This window comes from Carcharodon carcharias, chromosome 2 (genome assembly GCF_017639515.1).
Source record: "Carcharodon carcharias isolate sCarCar2 chromosome 2, sCarCar2.pri, whole genome shotgun sequence".
NCBI lineage: Eukaryota > Metazoa > Chordata > Chondrichthyes > Lamniformes > Lamnidae > Carcharodon > Carcharodon carcharias.
The window spans coordinates 208,209,782-208,233,917 of record NC_054468.1 but is presented as its reverse complement, the minus strand read 5'-3'; the positions used below and the strand labels follow the sequence as shown (position 1 = coordinate 208,233,917).

At 40.1% G+C, this 24,136-nt stretch overlaps 1 protein-coding gene across 2 annotated transcripts in view; it reads right to left on the bottom strand.

The window, feature by feature from the left end:
* The window catches only part of LOC121294028 (exportin-5), a 100,676-nt gene that overhangs the window by 2,856 nt on the left and 73,684 nt on the right, over positions 1 to 24,136 (bottom strand). For both annotated transcript variants that reach the window (XM_041217528.1, XM_041217537.1), the window contains exons 22-31: positions 23,637 to 23,733; positions 21,930 to 22,066; positions 20,913 to 21,010; positions 20,075 to 20,121; positions 19,021 to 19,118; positions 13,107 to 13,160; positions 11,515 to 11,600; positions 11,175 to 11,282; positions 4,806 to 4,943; positions 791 to 955 (exon numbers count right to left, since the gene is read on the bottom strand). In XM_041217528.1, coding sequence (XP_041073462.1) covers positions 791 to 955; positions 4,806 to 4,943; positions 11,175 to 11,282; positions 11,515 to 11,600; positions 13,107 to 13,160; positions 19,021 to 19,118; positions 20,075 to 20,121; positions 20,913 to 21,010; positions 21,930 to 22,066; positions 23,637 to 23,733 — 1,028 coding nt within the window. The remainder of the gene's footprint in view (positions 1 to 790; positions 956 to 4,805; positions 4,944 to 11,174; positions 11,283 to 11,514; positions 11,601 to 13,106; positions 13,161 to 19,020; positions 19,119 to 20,074; positions 20,122 to 20,912; positions 21,011 to 21,929; positions 22,067 to 23,636; positions 23,734 to 24,136) is intronic.

Sequence of the window (24,136 nt, the reverse complement as noted above, 5' to 3'; positions counted from 1 at the left end):
GGAGGAAATTTAAGAGCTTAATGCCTTAGTAGCTGAAAGCATAGCGACAAATGATGAAGCAATTAAAATTGGGGATGCGAAAGAAGTCAGAATTAGAGGAGTACAGATGAGTGTTTTGGGGTTAGAAGAGGCTACAGAGATAGGGATGGACAAGGCTGTGGAGGGATTTGAAAACAAGGATTAGACTTTTCAAAATCGAGGCGTTGCTTAACCGGGAGGTGATGTAGGTCAATGAGAATAGCAGGAGATGGATGAAGGGGACTTGGACAGTAGTTTTGGATGACTTCGTAAACTTGAAGGGTACAACATGGGAGGTTGGCCAGGAATGTCTTAGAATAGCCAGGTTTAAGGGTAACAAAGGCATGGATGAGAATTTCAGTTGATGAGCTGAGGCAAGGATGGAGTATGGCAATGTTACAGCATTGGAAATCGTATTGGTGATGGAGTGGATGAGACCAGAAACTATCTTGGGATCAAACATGAAAACAGGGTTGCAAACAGCCTGGTTCAGCCTCAGGCCGTTGCCAAGAAAGGAAGTCAGTGGATAAGGAACAGAGTTTGTGGTGAGGACCTAATACAATGGCTTTGGTCTTCATGATATTTAGTTGGGAGGAAGATTCTGTTCATCTAGTATTGGATGCTGGACAAGCAGTCAGGCAATTCAAAGTGAAGGGGTCAAGGGAGATGGGGAGGTAAAGCTATGTATTAATGATTCAGCCACTTTTACTTCTTAAAATATTACAATCATTGTGGAAGACAACATTTCGAAAATACTATATACTCAACTTACCCCAATGCAACCAGACAAGAGTTTCTTGAAGAGGTCCTTTCTCCTTTTGTCACCCATTTTATGAGATGATGGGTTCAGAAGTTTTGTATCAAATTGATCCAAAGCATCTCCAGAAATTTGAGGAACCTGTTGCATCACCGTTTTTAAATCAGGATATCGTGGTCTCTACAAGTGTAATTCAAAAGGGAAATGATATAGTACATGCAGATAAAGGAAATCAATTTCGTACATTATTGCATCATTAGGATACCCAAAACGTTCACAATACTGTTAGTCTCTGCACTCCAGTTATTATACTTGCTCAATTTAGATGCCCTGTGCACCAATTAGCATTATGCCAATGAAAGGATGTGCACCTGAGTGAACATTCCCAAGCCTACAATTCTTGCTGCTTGTCACAGTTGGGTACAGTCCTCCTGGTTCTTCTGAAGGACCACTGCTGCTGTTCGCAGACTCCATGCAAGATGAACAAGTTGATTCAAATCTGCTGAAACAACCCATGTTCAAAATAGTGCCAATAGGACATCGAACATACTTGAAACTTTGATCTTTAAAAAAACAAGTTATGCTGGTGATATGTTGGAACAACTTGGTTCCCCTTTGGTAATAAAGTAGTAATGGTAGATTCCTGGTTGCTAAAGTTGTAACTGATTTCAAATGTCTCACATTTTACAGCTAAACCTATGCTAAGGAATTTGATTATAGTGGAGGATGGGTGCATGCTCCTGCCCCACTCTCTTGGTTGTTTTTGCATAATTCCAGAGCCAAGGAGCATTCAGGACATCTGAGTAGCTGGCTGCTGCAGTGGATGACCATTACAGGCTTACGTCATGATATTGCTATGGGGCAAAGCGGGGAGGTAGGCCCCAAGAGCTACCTCAGCCAGTATAGGCATTAAACCCATGATGTTAGCTTTATTCTACCACACTCTTAGCCAACTGAGCTAACTGGCCCTGGTAATAAAGATTGCACAACCAAACACCCACAGGATGTGTAAAACTGGAAAAGATATACAGATATGTATTCACACATGTACACAGACAGACAGGCAGAACAGAAAGGTGGGACCTGAGGACTACTAAAGATGGGGTCTGAAAGAAAGGAAAGCAGGAGGCTGAAATATTGAGTATTAGATGAAAATGTGGCTGCAAGCATAGTCCAGTGAGAGAAGTACCATTCAGGCTTTTGGAGGGAAGAGGGACAGGAGATTGGAAGACGAATAGCCACCTGATCCAAGTTACAAGTGTTGACCTAATTCTCCTTGATCAGCGCTCTCGACTGAGTCAGAAGGTCATGGTTTCAAGAGCCCCACACCAAGACTTCAGTGCCTTACTGAGGAACTGATAAACTCCAAGGCCAGGATTTTACATTAGTCAGGCGAGCTTGGCGGGAGCGGTCACGGAGCCGACTGCCACCTGTGATCGGCTCGGCACTGCAATTTCATGCAGGCGGGACAATTAAGGCCCACCCAGTGTGGATTGCGAGCGGTGAGCACTACCTGTGCAGCAGCGGGGGAGGAGGGAAAGTCGGGTCCAGTGCTCTTTCATGCATGCACGTGAAAGAGCGCTTCAATCTCCCTGAGGCACAGAGCTGCCTCAGGGAGATTGAAGCGCTTTTAAAGAAATTATTGAAAACATTAAAAATTTTGTGAAACATATCCCCTCATGTGACTATGTCACTTGAGATGGGACATGTTTTTATTTTTCAAAAACAATTTTTATTCAATTTGTAAAAACTTTAGGAAACCTCATCCCACTCGTGGATGATGTTTCCTAAAAAACATAAAGGCTGCTTAGCTTTTTTAACTGAACATCAACCATTAGGTTGGGCAGGCAGCATAAATTTGGACATTAATGGCCTTAATAGGCCTTTCAATTATTGGCGGGTGTGCAGCCAACTCTGGCATACGCCCGCTGAATGAAATATCGCGAAACAGGGCCGCACGCCCAATGTCATCGCACGTCATTTTACATTCCGGCTGTCGGACCCACCCCCGCATGCCGAATGTAAAATTCTGCCCCAAGAAGTGCCTACTTTCAGATGAGATGCTGCCTTGGCTTATATGGATGTTGAGGATGCCTGGCACAATTCAAAGAGCAGCAGGGGAGTTTTGATGTCATGGCCTAACGTGAACCCCAATCAACATCAAAAACTGGTCATTGCTCCATTTTCCAACAAAAATATTCAAAAAACCCAATTAATTTTGCTGTATAGCATTTGGAATATGGGGATATGAAAGATGCTATATAAATGCATTTCTGTCAAAGTTATAAATGTGACCCTGAATAACTAACATTGTGTCTTTAACATGTAAATAACAATTCAGACATAAAATGAGAAATAAATGGACATTGATTCAAAAGAAATATTAGAAGGGCTATCAAAAATCCAAAGTAGGTTTTAATAAGGATATTAAAAGGACAGACATAAAGGGGCTTAAACAATGAATTCAGCGTGTGCCAAATGGGAAGCTAAACACAGCCATCAGCGTAAAAATGCCAGAACCAGAGAAACAGACAATTCGGCCGGGGGGGGTGGAGGGGGGTGGGGAGAGAAGAGAGAGAGAGAGGGGGGGGTGATGGTGATGGAGAGAGAGAAAGAAAAAGAGGGGAACTTGCATGAGCAAGAACAAGAACAGGTTTAAATACAAAGATAATTTTAAATTGGGGATATTGATAGGCCAGGAGCCAAATGCAGGTCAGCAAAACAAGACACAGGCAAGGAATAAAATTGTTTGCAAAGGTATGCAGTTTGAAGACAATGTTTGATTGAGGGAAGTGAGGCCCATCCAAGACTAATCTTTCAATGTGACATAAATAAATACAAAATAAGAGGCCAGAAGACAATCGCTGCTCAGGATCTCCATTCAGCTGGGTCACATTCAGCACAATGTAGTTAACAGCATGCTATATTTTATTTTTGTCATAAAAAAATTGTGAATTACAAACTGAAACTAATGTCTGGGATAGGTCTCATATGTGGTCAAAGACAATAAAAGGAAAGACTAACAGCAGCAACACAAACCTTATTTTAATTCTAAAGAAGAGAGCAAGCAAAAGGGGCCCTCAAAAAAAAAGTTTTAATAAAAACCTTTTAAATGTAAAACAAATATTTAAAGATTTAAAAAGGACGACTCAAAGCTCTGAAAATTTTCAGAGATCTTGTGCAAAGATTTACAGAATGCACACAAAGCCATCAAACTGCTAACAAGTTTATATTTTTTAAACCTTTTCATGGATGGGGACATTACTAGCAAGGACAGCGTTCATTACCCATCGAGCAGGTGGTAGTGAGCCACCTTCCTGAACTGTTGCCGTTTGTGTGGTGCAGGTACGCTCACAGCGCTTTTTGGCAGGGAATTCCAGGATTTTGACCCAGTGACAGTGAAAGAATAGTGAACTATTTCCAAGTCAGGATATTATGTGACATGGAGGGATGAATGGTTAAGGTGGTGTATGGGGTGCCAATCAAGCAGGCTGCTTTGTCCTCATGGTGTCAAACTTCTTGAGGTTTGTTGGACCAGAACTCACCCAGGCAAGTGAAGAGCATTCCATCATATTCCTAACTTGTACCTTGTAGTTGGTTTCTGTGCTCATATAATTCTGGACTCTTCAGCATGTCCAATTTTTAAGCTGCTCCACCATTGGTGGCTGTACCTTCATCTGCCTAAGGCCTAAGCTCTGGAATTTCCTCCCGACACCTCTCCAGCTCCTTCTTCCTTTCAGGCACTCTTTGAAACCTACAATTTAGCCAAGCCTTTGTCAGCAGACCTAACATCTCACATGGCTATGTCATATTTTGTTTTATAATGTTCCTGTGAAGCACCTTGGGATGTTTCATTACACTAAACGCACTATATTAATATAAGTACTTGCTGCTTCAAATAATAACCATTCCAATCACCTTCTTTCATTCCAATCACATTCTTCCCCTTAATAAATACAAAATGTAAACAGAGCATTGGAATCAACAATTTTTGTAATACACTTATCCATTCATTAGATACTTTGCTTACCAGTGCCTCATAGATCATGAAAGCAAGGTGGACCAATGCTGCAAGGCAGCCTTCGTGTTGTCCGTGCATCTGCAGCCCTCTAAGCACACTCATGAAGAACCAACTAGCTGCATCAGAATGCAGGGTTGCAGACAATACCTAATAAAGAATAATCCAATTTGACCATCAAGATTCATAAAAACAAAAAGTATACATACGAATTCAGAGCAGTAGGCCATTTAGCTCCTCGAGCCTGCTCCACCATTCAATAAGATCTGATTGTGGCCTTAACTCCACATTTCCCCCTACCCCAGGTAACCTTTGACTTCCTTGTTGGCCAAGAACCTATCTACCCCTGTCTTCAAAATATTCAATGATCCTGCCTCCACTGCTCCTCTGTGGAAGTCAGTTCCAAAGACTCGCAACCCTCAGAAAAAAATTCTCATCCCCATCTTAAATGGGATACCCCTTATTTTTAAACTGTGTCCCCTAGTTCTAGTCTCTCCCACAAGGGGAAGCATCCTCTCAGTATCCACCCTGTCAAGTCCCTTCAGGATATGTTTCAAAAAGATTACCTCTCATTTTTCTGAACTCCAATGGATACAGGTCCAGCCTGTCAACCTTATGCTCCATCTGCCAAATTTTGCCCACTCACTTAACCTATCTATATCCCTTTGCAGGCTCCTATGCCCTCTTCACAACTTACTTTCCTACATGTTTTGTATCATCAACAAATTTACCTAGTATATATTCTTTCCCTTCATTCAAGTCATTAATATAAATTGTAAACAGTTGAAGCCCCAGCAGTGATCTTTGGCACTCTACTTGTCACATTCTACCAACCCAAAAACGACCCATTTATGCCTACTCTCTGCTTCTTATTTTACGTAGTAACCTTTGATGTGGCACCTTATCAAATGCTTTCTGGAAATCCAGGTACACCACATTCACAGGCTCTTGTTTATCTACATTACTTATTACTTGCTCAAAGAACTCCAACAAATTAGTCAAACATGTTTTCCCTTTCATAAAACCATGTCGACTCTGATTGCATTGAGATTTACTAAGTGCTCTGCTATGACCATAATAATAGATTCCAGCATGTTTCAAATGTTAAGCTAACTGGCCTATAGTTTCCTGCTTTCTGTCTCCCTTTTTTCTTGAATAGAGGAATCACATTCGCTATTTCCAACCTGATGGGACCTTTCCAGAATCAACGGAATTTTGGAAAATTAAAACCAATGCATCTACTATTTCAGCAGTCACTTCTTTTAAGACTGTAGGATGAAGTCCGACCAATCCTGGGAACTTGTCAGCTTTTAGTGTTCAAAATTTTCTCAGTATCCTTTCTCTGATGACTGTAATTATTTTAAGTTCCTCCCTCCCTTTCACCTCCTGATTAACATTTATTTCTGGGATGTTATTTGTATCCTCTACTGTGAATACAGGTACAAAATATCTGAACATTAATAGTAAATGAGAAAATAAGAAAAACATCAAGAACTTCAGGTAAAATGTCAACAAGTTTTGACCCAATTAAAAGAGCTATGTGCAAATGTAATTTATAAGTGCACATAGGCTTAAAAAAATCCAAAATTTCATATCTGGGACATTAAATGCCCAATTTTCCAAAAACAAAATTGGAGGAAAAATTGTTCCACAGAAACAGAAACACATTTTTGGTGTGACTGCAAATTTCTTTCAACATTTAATTCCATTATTGATCGGATCAAACATCCATTAAATTGAACAGTTTTTTTAAATTAGTATTAGAGTTATAAATTTTTGTGGGATAGGCACTGGCATTCAAACAGAAGATTTCTAGGACAATGGGGCATGGAAAATTACTCAAAAATGAATTGCATAGAATGCAGCCATACGTTGAGAGTGCTGGATATTAATTGGAGTATGGTGCACACATAGTAAAATCTTTAATTTGCAAGTGATGGAAGCCATAAAATTGGCAAATAAAATGACAGCAGTATCATTAGACATTAGCTCTTCCTGCAACATAATTGCTTCAATTTCTACAACATAGCAAAACTGTGCAAAAAACAGGTATGCCAGGCAAAAGGCAATACACCAAAACCAATGGATCTAAAATTAGTAGCAATCACAAAAACACATCTATTTAAAGTAACTTCAAATCGTAAACATTTCACTTGACAGTTTAAATGATAAACACACTGTCCAGCTCAGTCCAAGTCACACAGACCCAAAGGTCTCAGGTGAAATCTCTGGTTTAGATTATATTGTTGCCCCACAAAATAAGTGTATCACAATTAGCAAAGGAAGAACAAGAACAGGAATACACTGGCTCAATCCCACTACTAATCACTCCCAATGATCTCCTGCTGGGAAGTATGCATTTGTATATAATAACATTCAAAATAGGAACAGGAGTAGATCCATTTGGCATTTCGAGCCTGCTCCGCCATTCAGTAAGATCATGGCTGAACTTCTTGTCGATTTCCACATTCCCATCCAACCCTGATAACCTTTGATTCCATTGCCAATCTACTTGTGCCTTAAAAATATTCAATGACCCTGCCTCCATCACCTTCTGAGGCAGAGTATTTCAAAGTTGCACAACCCTCTGACAGAAAAAAATTCCTCCTCATCTCTGTCATAAAAGGGCGACCCCTAATCTAAAAACAGTGCCCCCGAGTTCTGGGCTCACCCACAAGAGGAAACATCCTTTCGACGTCTACCTCGTCAAGGCCGTTCAGGATTGTGTATACTTCAATCAAATCACCCCTCACTCTTCTAAAATCCAGTGGAAACAAATCCAGCCTGTCCAACCTTTCCTCATAAGACAACCCACTCAATTCCAGACATCAATGTAGTAAACCTCCTTTGAACCGCCTCCAATGCATTTAAATCCTTCCTTAAATAAGGAGACCAAAACTGCACACAGTATTCGAGATGCAATCTCACCAATGACCTGTATAACTGACATAACATCCTTACTTTTATGTTCAATCCCTCTCCTAATAAAAGATAACATCCATTAGCCTACTTAATTATTTGCTGTACTGCATACTAACTTTTTGTGACTCATGAACCAGAACACCTAGATCCCTCTGCACCTCAGAATTATGCAGCCGTTCTCCATACTCTACTTTTTTGTTCTGCCTGCTAAAGTGAACAACTTCACATTTTCCCACATTATACTCAATCTGCCAGATTTTTTGCCCACTCACTTAACCAATCGATATACATCTGCAAACTCCTCATATCCTCTTCACAACATACTTTCCTACCTATCTTTGTGTCATCTCATTTAGCTACCATGTCTTCACTCCCTTCATCTAGGTCATTGATGTAAATCGTAAAAAGTTGAGGCCCAGGACAGACCCCTGTGGGATGCCACTCGTCACATCCTGTCAATCAGAAAAAGACCCATTTATGCATACTCTCAGCTTTCTGCCAGCCAGCCAGCCAGCCAATCTCCTATCCATGCTAATATGTTACCCCCTAACGCCAGGCACTTATATTTTCCGTAATAATCTTTGATGTGGCACCTCATCAAATGCCTTTTGGAAATACAAGTACAATACATTTACAGGCTCCCCTTTATCCACTGCGCACGTTCCTACTTCAAAAAACTCCAATAGATTGGTTAAACGTGATTTTCCTTTCACAAAATTTGCTGACTCTTCCCGATTGCCTTGAGCTCTTCTAAGTGCCTAGTTATAACCTCCTTAATGATTGATTCTAATAACTTCCACACGACAGACGTCAAGCTAACTGGCCTATAGTTTCCTGTGTTCTGCCTCCCTCCCTTCCTGAATAGAGGGGTTATATTTGCTACTTTCCAATCTGATGGAACCTTTCCAAAATCTAGCGAATTTTGGAAAATTAACACCAACACATTGACTACCTCAATAGCCATCTCTTTAAAGAACCTAGGATGTAGTCCATTGGGACCCGGAGACTTGCTAGCCCACAGCTCCATCAATTTGCTCAGTACCATTTCCCTAATGATTTCAATTTCACCAAGTTCCTGTCTTCCATTCACCTGCTGATTTGCAACTGGAATGTTTTCTGTATCCTCTATAGGTGAACACAAGAAGCAAAATATTTGTTCATTTCTTCTGCTATTTCCTTATTTTCTATTAACTCTCCACTGTCATTCTCTTTCCAATATCTCTCTCCACTGTCTCTCCAACACTCACTTTACTTACTCTTTTCCTTTTTAGTACTCTTGCTATCCGTTTTTATATTTCTAGCTAGCTTCTTCTCATATTCTAATTTCTTTCTCCTCATTAACCTTTAAGCCATTCTCTGTCCAATCATCTGTCCTGCCACTCATCTTTGTGGAGTTGTATGCTTTTTCCTTAAGTTTGATGCTTTCCTTAACTTCTTTAGTTAACCACAAACGGTAGATCCTCCCCTTACAATTTTTCTTTATAGTAGGAATGTGCTTATTCTGAATACTCGGAAATATCCCCTTAAATGTTTGTCACTGCTTCTCTATTGATCTATCCTCTAGCCTAGTTTCCCAGTTCACTTCAGCTAGCTCAACTTTCATCCCCACATAGTTGCCTTTATTTAAGTTTAAGGTGCTAGTCTTAGACCGACTCTTCTCCCTTTCAAGCTGGATGTAAAATTCAGTAATTTGTGGTTGCTGCTACCTAGGGGTGTCTTTACTCTAAGGTCATTAATTAATCCTGTCACATTACACAATACCAAGACTAATATAACCTGCTCTCTGGTTGGTTCCAGAACATGCTGCTCTAAGAAACTCTCTCAAAAGCATTCTAAGAATTCCTCATCCAGGCTACAACTGCCAATCTGATTTTTCCAGTTTATATGTGTAGATTAAAATCACCCACGATTATTGCCATCCCTTTGTCACAAGCACACAATATTTTCCCTTGAATACTTTGTCCTACACTGTGGCGACTGTTAGGGGGTCTGTTGACCACTCCCACTAATGACTTTTCCCCCCTACTATTCCTAATCTCCGCCCAAACCGATTCTACATCCTGATCTCCTGAACCAAGGTCATCTCTAACTAGTGCACCAATGCCCTCTTTGATTAACACTGCTACCCCTCCAACTTTACCTAGCTTCCTATTCTTCTTGAATGTCACGTACCCCTATATATTAAGGGCCCAATCTTTGTCATCCTGCAGCCACGTCTCCATAATTGCTTTCGGATCATATTTATTTACTTCAATGCGGGCCATCAATTCATTTGCTTTGTTAGAATGCTTCATGCATTCAGGTAGAGAGCCTTCAGTTTTGTCTTTTTATTACCTTTGTAACATCTAGTCTTGACTGCTGATGCATCCTTAGGTTTTTTTCTCTCTGTCCCTTCCTGCCAGTCTCTGACCTTCATTTCTCATATTACTATTTTGCTCTCCTGTCTTGACTCTAAACCTTGAATTATTACCTCTATCCAAGCTTGATCCCTCACCCCTCTTGTTTAGTTTAAAGCCCTCTCTATTTCCCTAGTTATGCAATTTGCAAGGACACTCATCCCAGCATGGTTCTGGTGTAAACCATCCTAACAGTAGAGCCCCCACTTTCCCCAGTACTGATGCCAGTGCCCCAGAAACCGGAACCCACTTTTCCCACACCAGTCTTTGAGCCAAACTTTCTTCTCTCTAATCTTATTTGACCAAGCCAATTTGGATATGGCTCAGATAATAATCCAGAGATTATTACCTTTGAGGTTCTGCTTCTTAATTTGGTACCTAGCTCCTCATACTGACTTTGCAGAACCTCTTTCCTAGTTCTACCTGTGTCATTGGTACCTACACGGACCACGACAACTGGATCCTCCTCCTCCCACTGCAAGTTCCTCACCAGCCCTGAGCAGATGTCCTGAACCCTGGCACCAGGCAGACAACATAGCCGCCTGGACTCTCGCTCTTGCTGCAGCGATCAGTATCATTCCCTCTCACTATAATATCCCCTACTACCGCTACATTCCTTTTTGATCTCCCCACTTGAACGGCTTCCTGTACAAATGCCATGGCCAGCCAGCTCATCCACCTTGCAGACTTCGCTTTCATCCACACAGGCTGTGAGCACAATATGCAAAGAATGACACGGCAAGGGTTGTTGTAATGCCCTCCATGGTAAAATAGCCCACCAACTCATACACATATTTGAAGATGACCACACTTCAACTGTACCCCAGCACAAATTAACTCCAAGGGTTTTGGGAGACAGTGTAAACATTCTTTTGGAGGCATTATGAACTTGTTCAATTCAAAATATGGCAACTGCAGACAACTGAACGAAATGGATAGTTCTTCAATAGAATAAATGGCTGCCTTCTGTGCTGTAAAATTTTATGAATCTATAAACCATTGTGGTAACCACTAACAAAATTATACTCTCACACATGTACTCTGGACCCATTTATAGACTTGCCTGTTTGATCAATGGCCAGCAGAGCTGGAGTGTCGCTCGCTGGCATGTTATGGTGTCACTCCAAGTGATTGCACTGTAAGCAGTTGCTAACAGTGCCTTACAGATATCCTGAAAAGAGTAAAGGAAATCAGTTAGGGCTATTAAAATTACACACCAGTTGGATGACAAACAAATTTCAGTATTGGTCTGATCTGCACCCAAACAAACCTGAAGTGAGAATATCACCAGTACATATTGAATCATATATTAGATTCAAGACTCGTGCCTACAACTCTTCCTCCTTAAAAAGCTTTCAAACAAAATTGATTTGTCCAGGATAAAGAAAAGCAAACCAGCTTACTTCAGACTTGAGCAGACACTTTCCAAGGTCAGTGAGTTCTTCAGATCCAACATGTGGACCATCATTTGTGTTCATCATTTCATCATCTATTTAAAAAGATATGTTTGATATAATCAACTTTTCACATTAAATGCAATGCTATTATAAGAAAGAAGTTGTGTCTCTCAATGATTAAAGTTAAATCCTAGCATTAATTTAAAGATTCCATCTAGGCCTTCTAAGTGCATATGAAAAAACCTCAGAATCAAACTGTAAACCTTTAGAGCTTTCACACCATAAAATACATTCATAGCACATTTTGTTTATATTCAGCAAGACACAATGACAGCAGCAAGCCAGGAAACCAGATTGTTTTGAACACAGAAGTTAAACAAGAGCATTTATGCAACACAGCAGCCAGGAAAAGGCATGGGGTAATTTGATTCAATGTTGCAATTTGACCAGTCCAACTAGCCAATCTTCAAAAGAGAGTGGTAAAGATGGTGAGGTCTCAGCAAAAGTCAAGTCCTTGGCTTCCTTCTGGCTGCAGAAATGGGTTAAGGACACAGCCAGCAAAGTATTTATGGTCTCTCTTTCTAATCACCCAGGGCTTCCAAGTTAGGATACAAACAAATCTACCATTTAGAAGAAAAGGACAAAAGTCGTGACCACTTAAAACGTTCACATTTTAAAACAAGCAGTTGCTTGGGTGGACCAAAATGTGGCCCACACTAAAATGTGGACCAAAACTATTAACCATTTGCATTATCAACTATCGCTAGTTGATGTTGTAAAAGTTATAAGCTCCTTTTATTTTGCTGTACAGCTGCATTTATTCACCAGTTTGCACCTCGTTGTGGTGCACTAAATACCCCACCTAAGTGTTCAGGGACAAAAAAAATTGAAGAACAACTAGCTTAAATGAAGCTAGTTGCATTACATGCAGTCTGGTTTAGTTTCTTCAATAGCACTACCCTGTTACTGCATAAGAGTGGGAAACTCATTTTTCACATGAATATGCCCTGTCTCTGTAAACATTGGAGACTGTACTAGCTGATTTCAAGAAGTGTTAGTTTGTAAAGCAACTTAAGTCACGGAGGAGTGGCATACTTAAAAAGTGACACATTTGGTTGAAACAGTATTGTTTCTTCATTTACAATTGAACTAGCCTCACTAATACAAGTATCAGTCTACAGGAGTATTTAGTGACAATGATCCTAAAAGAATAGTTAACTAGACATACAACAAATGCCTCCCTGCATCCCCATCCCAGTTAAAGATTTATAGATTCCATCCAAACTTTGTAAGGAGCACAGAAAATCAAAGCAGATGGTTTGACCTATGCCCAACTTTCCCTATATTTAAGCTCAGGAATATTTGTGAAACATCTTTTTCTTTCCCACTCTCCAATATAGACCTCTGGGTCTGGTAATGTTTCCAGTACGCCACTGTTTTACAAACATGCTCTACTTGATGCAAAGATTACTTACAGTCAGAAAGAATTCTTTAAACTTGAAACACTCAAGTCCAATACTACATAAGTTGAAGTACTACATTTACTACATAATCAAGTAAGTACTAAATTTAGCCTGAAAAAAAGTTAGGTTACTTACCATCCATATCACCTGATATAGACTCAGGGCCCTTCTTAACACAACAGCACACAGCTGCAATAGAGAAATAGTGTAAATATTCAGAACCAGTCTTTACAGTACATTTACCATTTGAAAATTACCATGGGTACTGGTGAATGGGAAGTATTAGGGGCCGCAATACTTAACTGTAACAATTGTATGTAATAGGCTGGATAGACCAGCTGCTTATTTCCTAACCACCAGTTTTGTATGTACTTAAATCAGAAAGACACAGTGAATAACAAAACTTTTGGACTGCACTTAGTCTGGCACCTCTCCCCTATCTTGCTGGCAGGAGCAAGCAGCTCCCGGCGGCATTGCTCAAGGGATCGTTGGAGTGCATAAGCCTCTCCGCCACTAAGGTGGTGATCCAGCAATGCCATTGGGAGCTCCTTGCTTCTGTTAGGGCCACCCATGGCAGCAAGGTCATCAGAAGGCACCAGACAAAGTGCAATTCTATAAATCCTCAACAGCAGAATAGGTGAAGGAAGACTGCACATCTCAGTGGCTGTGAAGGTGGAAAAAGGCTACAGCGGCAAGATAGTCCCAGTCATCATGGCCCGACACGTCACTGACATCTGATCACCAACCTGTCAAGTTCGTGTGGAGAATGACAGTGCCCGAAGGTTCCAACATTAAACAAAATCATGCATAGGCCAGTCCTGTGGTGATGCAGAATTGGCTACAGGGTCAGGACTGTGAACCTGCAAGTCCCTGGTCAAGAATCTGCACGCAGGCAACAAATACGTAAAGGTCTCTGAACACCTGTGTTGGGACAATGCTATCTTTGGGCAGCAGCATCTAAGACTGAGTGAGTAGTCCTCTTCAGGATACCTCTGTTCATCTCAAATGGAGAAGGGGCTAGAAAAAATGCCCTAAAAATAGGCTGCCCCACTTTCTCCTGACTGGGGAGTCACGCCTTGCAGGATCACCATCTTTGTGGTCAAAGGAAGAAAACTTTAAATTTTGCAGAGTGGAATGTTAGAATGGTCACTGATAATCTCAAGAGTGACCATCCAAAAAGAACAGCAATTATATCACGTGAGCTATCAAGACTCCAAATTGACAGCACCGCCCTCAGAGACCCACCTTTCTTGGGAAGGACAGCTGAAGGAACAAGCAGGAAGATACACTCTCTACTGGAAAGGAATGCCTGAGTGACCCTCATATCCATGGAGTTGGTTTTGTCATCTGGAATAGGATCTTGGGTGCACTGCTAGAACTCCCCAACTGCATGAATGAAATAAGTCTGCGCATGCCCTGACACTTGACTCTGATGAAGATGCTAAAGACAAGCCATATTACAATAGTGGTGAAGTCCTCACTGTCATCTCAAAAGAAGAAAAGGTCATCCTTCAGGGAGACTAAATGCCAGAATTGGCTGTGACTCCTGTGTCTGGAGAGGAATCTTTGGGAAAAGCCAATGCAATTGGCATCCGCCTGCTGACAAAGTGTGCGCAGCATTGCCTCGTAATAACAAACACCCTCTTCTGCCAGAAAGACAAATGCAAAACTACATGGAGGTATCCTAGATATAAGCACTGGCACCTCCTGGATTATGTCATTGTCAAAGATCGAAGTCATTTCTGTACCTTCAATCTGTCCAAGGACTGATGCTTGCCGGTGGGCTAATGCTTACATCAAGACTTCTATGGAATCGGGAGGAAAAATAACTTCTCCCAGACTTCAGGACTGTGATGACTGTAACTATCTTCAAGAAGGGAGATAAATTATACTGTGGAAACTGTCAACGTATTTCCCGCTTGTCCACAGCAGGGAAAGTCTCGACATTCATTCTTCTGAATCGCCTTCCTGTATTTGAGGAATCTTCCTGGAGACAGTGTGGCTTTAGACCTTCCAAAGGAGTCTCTAACAAGGTCATAGTTGCCAAAAAAAATCCAAGACAAATGCCAAGGACAACACCAGGAGTTGTTCGCTGCATTCAAAAGCACTGATCCAATAAATTGCGAGGCTCTGTGGATTATACTCCAAAGATTTAGATGTCCAAGAAACTTCATCACAATCCTGCAACTGTTTCATGATGAAAATGACTGCAATTGTCTTACGTGAGAAATCCAGACCAGTGTCAAGCAAGACTGTGAAATAGCCACCTTACGATTTACAAACTATCTGACAATGGCTATTTAACTCGTCAAAGATCAGGAAAAACTATTGCAAAATTACTACGATGGACTGGACATTGTGTCCAGATGGTCAAAAAGCATCTCCCCTGCCAGATCCTATTTTGTCAATTCTCAATTTTAAAAAAAAATTCATTCACAGGATGTGGGCTTCACTGGCTGGGCCAGCATTTATTGCCTATCCTAGTTGCTCTTGAGAAGGTGGTGGTGAGCTGTCTTCTTGAACCACTGTAGTCCATGTGGTGTAGGTATACCCACAGTGCTGTTAGGAAGGGAGTTCCTGAATTTTGACCCAGCAACAGTGATGGAGCAGCGATATATTTCCAAGTCAGGATAGTGAGTGGCTTGGAGGCTAATATTCCAAGGAAGAACAAAAGAAAACGCTTCAGACACGCAATCTCTCCCTGAAGCACAGCAGCATTGAGGTTAATGACTGGGAGGAGCTTGTTATCAATCATTTAAAAAAGCAGCAACTTACAACTTGTCCAAGAGCTTGGCCTAAATAGCCAAGTGGTTATGGTACTGGGTTTGTAACCCCAAGATCAAGAGTTCAAATCTCACAATGGCAAACTATGAAACAATGTAACTTCATCTGAATAGAAACAGATGGAAACGTGTTTGTACTTGAAAGAGTTACAACTTGTCCAAGCTTGGCTTAAATAGCCAAGTGGTTATGGTACTGGGTTTGTAACCCCAAGATCAAGAGTTCAAATCTCACACTGGCAAACAATGTAATTTTTTGCTTGGCCTAAATAGCCAAGTGGTTATGGTACTGGGCTTGTAACCCCAAGATCAAGAGTTCAAATCTCACAATGGCAAACTATGAAACAATGTAACTTCATCTGAAACAGATGGAAACAGGTTTACTCAAAAGAGTATCAAGAGTTCAAATCTCACAATGGCAAACTATGAAACAATGTAACTTCATCTGAAACAGATGAAAATGTGTTTGTACTCGAAAGAGTTACAGCCATCATACACTTTGCTTGGCCTAAATAGTCAAGTGGTTATGGTACTGGGTTTGTAACCCCAAGATCAAGAGTTCAAATCTCACAATGGCAAACTATGAAACAATGTAACTTCATCTGAAACAGATGGAAACGTGTTTGTACTCGAAAGAGTTACAACTTGTCCAAGCTTGGCTTAAATAGCCAAGTGGTTATGGTACTGGGTTTGTAACCCCAAGATCAAGAGTTCAAATCTCACAATGGCAAACTATGAAACAATGTAATTTTGGCTTGGCCTAAATAGCCAAGTGGTTATGGTACTGGGTTTGTAACCCCAAGATCAAGAGTTCAAATCTCACAATGGCAAACTATGAAACAATGTAACTTCATCTGAAACAGATGAAAATGTGTTTGTACTCGAAAGAGTTACAGCCATCATACACTTTGCTTGGCCTAAATAGCCAAGTGGTTATGGTACTGGGTTTGTAACCCCAAGATCAAGAGTTCAAATCTCACAATGGCAAACTATGAAACAATGTAACTTCATCTGAATAGGAACAGATGGAAACGTGTTTGTACTCGAAAGAGTTACAACTTGTCCATCAAATTGCTTCATGTTTTGAATCCAAATGCCTTGATGAGGCAGAGCGACAGCAGAGAAGAAAACTGAACTGACGATGAATAACAAAATAAATAGAAGGGAATGGGTGGTGCAGAAAAAAAGTTGCTTAAAAAGAGAGAAGCAAAAATAAACCAGAAAACAGCAACTGAATATGCCCCAACGATGAATATTTCTGTCATCCCCCCACACATTTTTTGTATATGGAAGATAGAAAATGCCCATTAATTGCCTACTAGCAGTTATGTACAATTATTTAATCATACAATTTAGTCTTTGTTTTCAAAGCAACTCTTGGTCCAATGAAAATAGAGACTACATTATTTTTCAAAGACAGAAAATTTTGGATTTTACTTTAACTGTTCAGCACTCAAGAGTAATAGCTATTGCTCCTCTTATCTGGCCATGCACTGTGGGATACAAGATATAATTAGAATCACAGAAAAGTTACGGTGCAGAAAAAGGCCAATCAGCCCATCTTGTCTTCGCCAGCCAAAATGAGAAAAAAGAAACCAGCCACTCATTTTAATCCCACTTTCCAGCACCTGGTCCATAGCCTTGCAGGTTACAGCACTTCAGATGCAGATCCAGGTACCTTTTAAGTGAGTTGAGCGTTTCAGCCTCAACCACCAAATTAGGCAGTGAGCTCCAAGCACCCACCATCCTCTGGGTGAAAAAGTTTTCCTCATGTCCCCTCTAATCCTTCCACCAATCACCTTAAATCTATGCCCCCTCATAACTGACCCGTCAGCTAGGGGAAACAAGTCTTTCCTGTCTACCTTATCAAGGCCCATCATAATTTTGTACACCTCAATTAGGTCACCCCTTAGCCTCCTCTGTCCTAAGGAAAACAACCCTAGCCTATCCAATCTCTGCTCGCAGCTGCAGTTCTCAAGCCCTGGCAACATCTTGTAAATCTCCTGTGCATTCTCTCCAGAGTAGTTATGTCCTTCCTGTAATGTGTTGACCAAAATTATACACAAAATTCCAGCTGTGGCCTAACCAGCATTTTAAACAGTTCCACCATTATATCCCTGCTTTTGTATTCAATATCTCACCCAAGGAAAGCATTCCATATGCTTTTCTTGACCATCTTGTCCACCTGTCCTGCCACCTTCAAGGACCTGTGGACTTGCACTCCAAGGTCTCGCACTTCCTCAAGCCCGCTCAATAACTTCCCATTTATTGAGTATTCCCTTGCTTTGTTTGCCCTCCCCAAATGCATTACCTCACACTTTTCCGGATTGAATTCCATTTGCTACTTTTCCACCCACTCAACCAAACCATTGATGTCACTCTGGGGTCGGCAGCTATCCTCTTCAATATCAACTACATGGCCAATTTTTGTGGCATCTACAAAATTTCCCAAACATGCCTCCAACATTTAAGTCTAAATCATTAATATATACAACAAACAGCAAGGGCCCCAACACTGAGCCCTATGGAACACCACTGGAAACCATTTTCAGAAAGACATCCATCCATTATTACCCTTTGTTTCCTGTCACTGAGCCAATTTTGGATCCAACCTGCCACCTTCCCCTGTATTCCGAGATCTCACTTTCCTCACCAGTCTGCCATGTGGGACCTCGTCAAATTCCTTACTGAAATCCATGTAGATAACATCCACTGCACTACCCTCATCAATCCTCCTTGTTACTTCCTAATAAAATTCTATTAACTTAGTAAGACACGATCTTCCCCTAACAAAACCATGCTGACTGTCCCTGATCAAAACTAGCCAAAGTGACAGTTTATCCTGTGTCTCAGAATTGTTTCCAACAACTTGACCACCACTAAAGTCAGACTGACCGGCCTATAATTTTCTGGTCTATCCCTTGCACCCTTTTTAAATAATGGTATAACATTTGCAGACATCCAATCTCTGAGACCTCACCTGTATCTAATGACGATTGGAAAATGATTCTCAGAAAATGATCCTCAGAGTATCCGCTATTTCCTCCCTGGCTTCCTAATTACATACACAAGCTCCCAACATGCTTTTTTCAAAAATATATCACAGCTTTGACCATTGAAGGAAATTTCACATTGTTAACGCACATCACATTTTGCTCCACATTAACATGTCTGGAATGTCTTTCTCCACATAGCTTTTACTTCTTTATAAAATGCAATTTACAGTTTATATAATTGATTATTAACTGAACAAATAATATATTCCTTACTCATCAGATCAATGGATTCACGGGTGAGAAGACGAGTCAGTTGCTCATCCAGCATTTCTTGGGACTCGGGATTCTCCTCAGGAGCACCACTTTCAGCCCTAAAAATAAGCACATCATTGTAATCCTCATAAAAAAGGTCAGAGGGGGCATAATTTATATTACTTCAAGGCAACACATCATGTATCCACCTTCCAAATCAGCCCACCATTAACAGCATGCAGTTCTCCAATTGATTTGAAAATTAAATTCTCTACAATTCTTTTTAAACTCTCTGTAGTATTTTTATATTCCCAGTGCCTGCAACATTACCAGATAAAGAAGAAAACACTTGCATTTATAAAGTGACTTTCATGACCTCAGATGGGCAAAGCATGCTCAAAGCCAACCAAAGTAGAACAAAGGGAATCACAATTTGTTCATATCAAGGTCTCATAAGCAGCAATGGGATAAATACACAAATAATCTGCTTTGGGCAATGATGGTTGGAGGTTAAATGTTGGCCAGACATCACAAGAGATCCCATGGGATCTTTGTGAAAGGGTGACAAAGTCTTCAAGTTTAAAATTCCATTCAAAAGACATCACAGAAGACAATGAAACTTCCTCAGTACTGTACTAAAGTATCAACCTAGATGGGTTTTGGAGGAATGATCTTCTGATTCAGGGGTATGTTATCACTGAGGGAAGTTGCACCAACAAATGCAGAAATCTAAGGGTGGAGGGTACACTAACATAGGTTACTTTAAATGCTAAGCAATAATTCAACATTTGCAAATAGGATTTGGTGTCTTGATGGAATTAGGATTTTTTTTTTAGGTAAAAGAAATAGAAGACAAAATTGTGTTTAAACATCCAATTTTGTTAAGACAAATTAAACTATTATTGGTCCAACATCTGTAATCCTGCATATGCAAGTAAATTATAATCTCCATTTAGCAAATCAAAACTATTCCATTCAAATAAAATACATTTGCATTATATTTAAGCAATAATTAGTATAATCAGTAATAAAGGTCTCAAAATCTAAAACTATGACCATAAAGTTTGACACTTACTCCAACAGGCCTCTCTGGTTGATGACAACCCACTTGGCACTTAGTCTCTGCCAGGCAAACAATGGTGTTACATATTATACTGACAGATGGGCAAGTTCTGAAATTTGAATTCTAAGCAAAACTATTCATTAATAAACTAGTTTCAATATACTGTTAAAAAGATAATTTATCTGGGTGTTTTTAGCACCATGCTTTTAAAGTGTTTTAAAGACTCCAACCTTTGAACATTTTATTTAATCAAAAATTTCAAGTTTGATTCAGGTATATCTAGATTTAATTTCAGCCAAATAGTCTAATAAAGCTTCAATTTAAGAAACAACCACATTTCTCTGCTGTTCTCAGAGTTTCACAGCATTTTTTCTACATTGCATTGATTGCAAGAAATATTAGATACGGCAATCTGAAACAACAGAAAATGTTAGAACACAACACTTCAATCAGTATCTGGAAAGAAAAGGCAGTTTAACAGTCCAGATGCCTAGCTGACCAATACTTTTGCCCAGCATTTTCCATTTCCTTCATTCCATATTGAATTTAGATTGCTTAAGTCTCTAGAGAGCGTTTTGTGGTTAATTTTAATTTGCTTAGTCTACCTGGTTCACTGTTCTTGCCAGAGTATTCAAATATGATACATTATAGAAAACTGCATGAAATTTACTTTTACACTTTACATTGCTGTCCTCTGACTACCCTCTATCAGAATAAGAATCCACAAAATATTTAAAATACTGTAATCCTGAGAATCCAGTCAGCAGAGAAACCCTTTAAATTTGGGGTATTGTAGAGTAACTTCTCAATAGCCAAACAATTATCCATCAGACTTTTATTAAATACTTACCTGCAGTAGGTAGGAGAACAGGGGTCCAAGAATTGGGCACAGCACAGACTCATAATGTTCAGGCGGGCAGGACTGGACCAAAGGCTTCACAAATACACGTATGTACGAGTTAAGTAAATATCTTCCACTTTCTTTGTAACATTGCATAACAAAAAGAAAAAAAATCAACACATAGGCTAGACATAACTCAACATTCTCTCCCTCTAGGTTATCAAATACATATCCACTATACAAGGGATCTTGCTGTGGAAATGTTGCTGCAAAACTTGTGTCACAACTCAACGGCACACCATGCTGTGTGTTGCACCACATCATGATTTTTCTTTCTCTGTTAACTACAATCATTCTGCTGTACCCTCAGTCAATATCATACCAAGCCTAGCCTATATGTATGACAAGAAAATGGGAAACTGTTTCTCCCTATTTAATCTGTCCAGACCCATGATTTTGAATACCTTAATCAAATCAATTCAGATCTTTGCAGCAAGACAAAACAGATATCTAATTACGCCAATACAAATGGATCAACAGATTTGACCAATTAACTGAGGCTCCAAAACTCAATTACAAACACATATCTGTACCAGCAAATGTAAATAAGACATACATTTTTAGAAAATGACACCCATGCATGATATTATCATGCCTACAAGAAAAAAAATGTAGCAGAGATTTAATATAGGCCTTCTTGCGACAATGCAAAATGTTCATTAGAAAATCTGTTGTATTTATACAACTAGTAATATAAGCTGTAGAAAATTCTTACTATGCTTCCAATTATACATTTTTCACTTAACTGATCGATAGATACTTTGAACAAGTTAACCACCAAAAAACTTGAAATTCTTCCCCCAAATAAATCTATAAAAATGCTAAAGGTTAAAGGCACAGTCCAAATATAAATTTCAGACACCTACCACGAGGCTTATCAGATTTGAAGTCATATTAAGTGCATACCAATTTTATACAACTCAGTATTTCCTTACAGCTTTAAGTCATTGGAAAGCAAAAGGATATGTAGCACTGGACGGAGCCTGTAGTCAGGAATATTCTCCAGATTCACAAAGGCCGAGTTTATTACAGATTCTGCAAAATTGGTTATGTCAAAAAAATCTTGAAGCATACTCGGTCCAGCATTCCCGAGGATGTGGAAACTGTTAAAAGAATAAAGTTAAAGAATATAATGTTTTAAAACTCAAGAATGGAATTTAAAAACACTAAAAAGAATCACATATAGAAAAATTATGTTCGCAAATGGTTTAAGCTTGTAAACACATGGTCAGTATTGAACTGTACAGATGGAAAGGATCATGATGAAATCTCATGCCAAGTTTGCAACAGTTATATTACAATTTGCTTCTTGTCCAAAATATGAAAGAATGCTGTTCTGTCGAAGGGTCACGAGGACTCGAAACGTCAACTCTTTTCTTCTCCGCCGATGCTGCCAGACCTGCTGAGTTTTTCCAGGCAATTCTGTTTTTGTTTTAAGATTGCTATCATGTTGTTCCTCAACAGCCTAACAACTCTCACCCACCTGGTGTAAACTTATGAATATGAATTAGAATCAGGAGTAGGCAATTCAGCCCCTCGAGCCTACTCCGCCATTCAACAAGATCATGACTGATCTAATTGTGGCCTCAACTCCATATTCCCCCCTACCCCCAATAATAAGCAAAGAGCCATAGGACTGCTGACGTAGAATATTAGCATACCTCAACACAAACCATCATCACCAGGAAGAGTACAAAGAAGTTTAACTATTGGCAAGAGACGAAAAAGTATCCTGACACCTTAACAGCTTTCTTTTCTACAAAAACTTGTATAGCAGAGTTTCAACTAAAGAATTTGTGCATGTAAAAGTATACATCAGAACCACAGATATGCAGGTTTATGATTTGTTATGATGTAGTCACATGAGAGCAGAGCAGCATTATCAATTTCTAATTGCGCTATGCTCAACATCAGGCACAGATCACCATTTTGCTTTCAAAACACGTTAATCATTAGCCAGGATTTTCTATTCAGCATGCAGGGGCCCGTCAACGCGTAAAATGACCCACAGTGACATCGGGTGTGCGTCCCAACGTCATCGCATATCATTCCGATCTTTTCTTTGGCAGGCTCGCACGCCGAACTGTCAAAGGCCTGTTAAGGCCATTAGTGAACTAATTAACCAAATTGACAGGGCTTCCCATCCAACCTTAGGGGTTGGTGGGCAGGCAAAGAGCCCAGGCGGCCTTCGCATTTTTCATGAAACCTCATCCACACGCGGGATGAGGTTTCATGAAGGGTTTATTAAATAAATAAATATTTTTCAAACATTTGATAAACATGTCCCAGCTCATGTGATGCTGTCACATGAGGGGACGTGTAAATGATTAACTTTTTAATTTTGATGTTTCAAATTGAACTTAATCTCCCTGAAGCAGCTCCATGTCTCAGGGAAATTTCTACGCTCTTTTGCACACATGCACGAAAGAGCACAGGCCCCGACTCTGCCTCCTTTCCCCACCCGCACAAGTAGTGCTGAACGCTACCGGGCGCGCATCACGCTGGGCGGGCCTTAATTGGCCCACCCAAGTAAGATAGCGGCACGCAGCCAATCGCAGGTGGTGATCGGCTCTGCGCCCACCCACACTCACTCCCGACCGGCCCACCCGAAGGTGAGAAAATTCTCCCCATTAGTGAAATACTATTTAAGGTACTGACAAAATAACTTCCTACCAATTGTCATACAAGGTACAGAAGAACCCTTGCATTCGTTCCAACACAGATTTGTACACTGGAGCATCAGCATGATCAAGCAGAGGCTGTGGAATACCTGCAGGGAAGGCAACAAGAAACAGGTTCTGTGGTATACAACAGTTACAAACTCCTTAAAAAAGAAAGCTTAAGAAAATCACAAATTAATCCAAACAGTATGATACCTGACACTAAGATCAAGATTTTTAAAAAGATTTTCCACTCGTACAGTCAACCCCAGAACAATTATTATAATGTATTGAAGTGAATAGCACTGAATCAACCATATTAGTCCCTGATTTTGGGTGGGGGTGGGAGTAAGAGGGGAGCAGCTGCCACAAATGATTTATCTGCAGAGAAGATAACGTAGTTATTAAATAAAAATGAATTTTTGTATTAATATAGCAGCAATAGGCCTAAAACAACTTAAATTGAGAGACTTCAAAATCTGAGAAAAAGTGCTACCAAAAGTTTGATAAAAA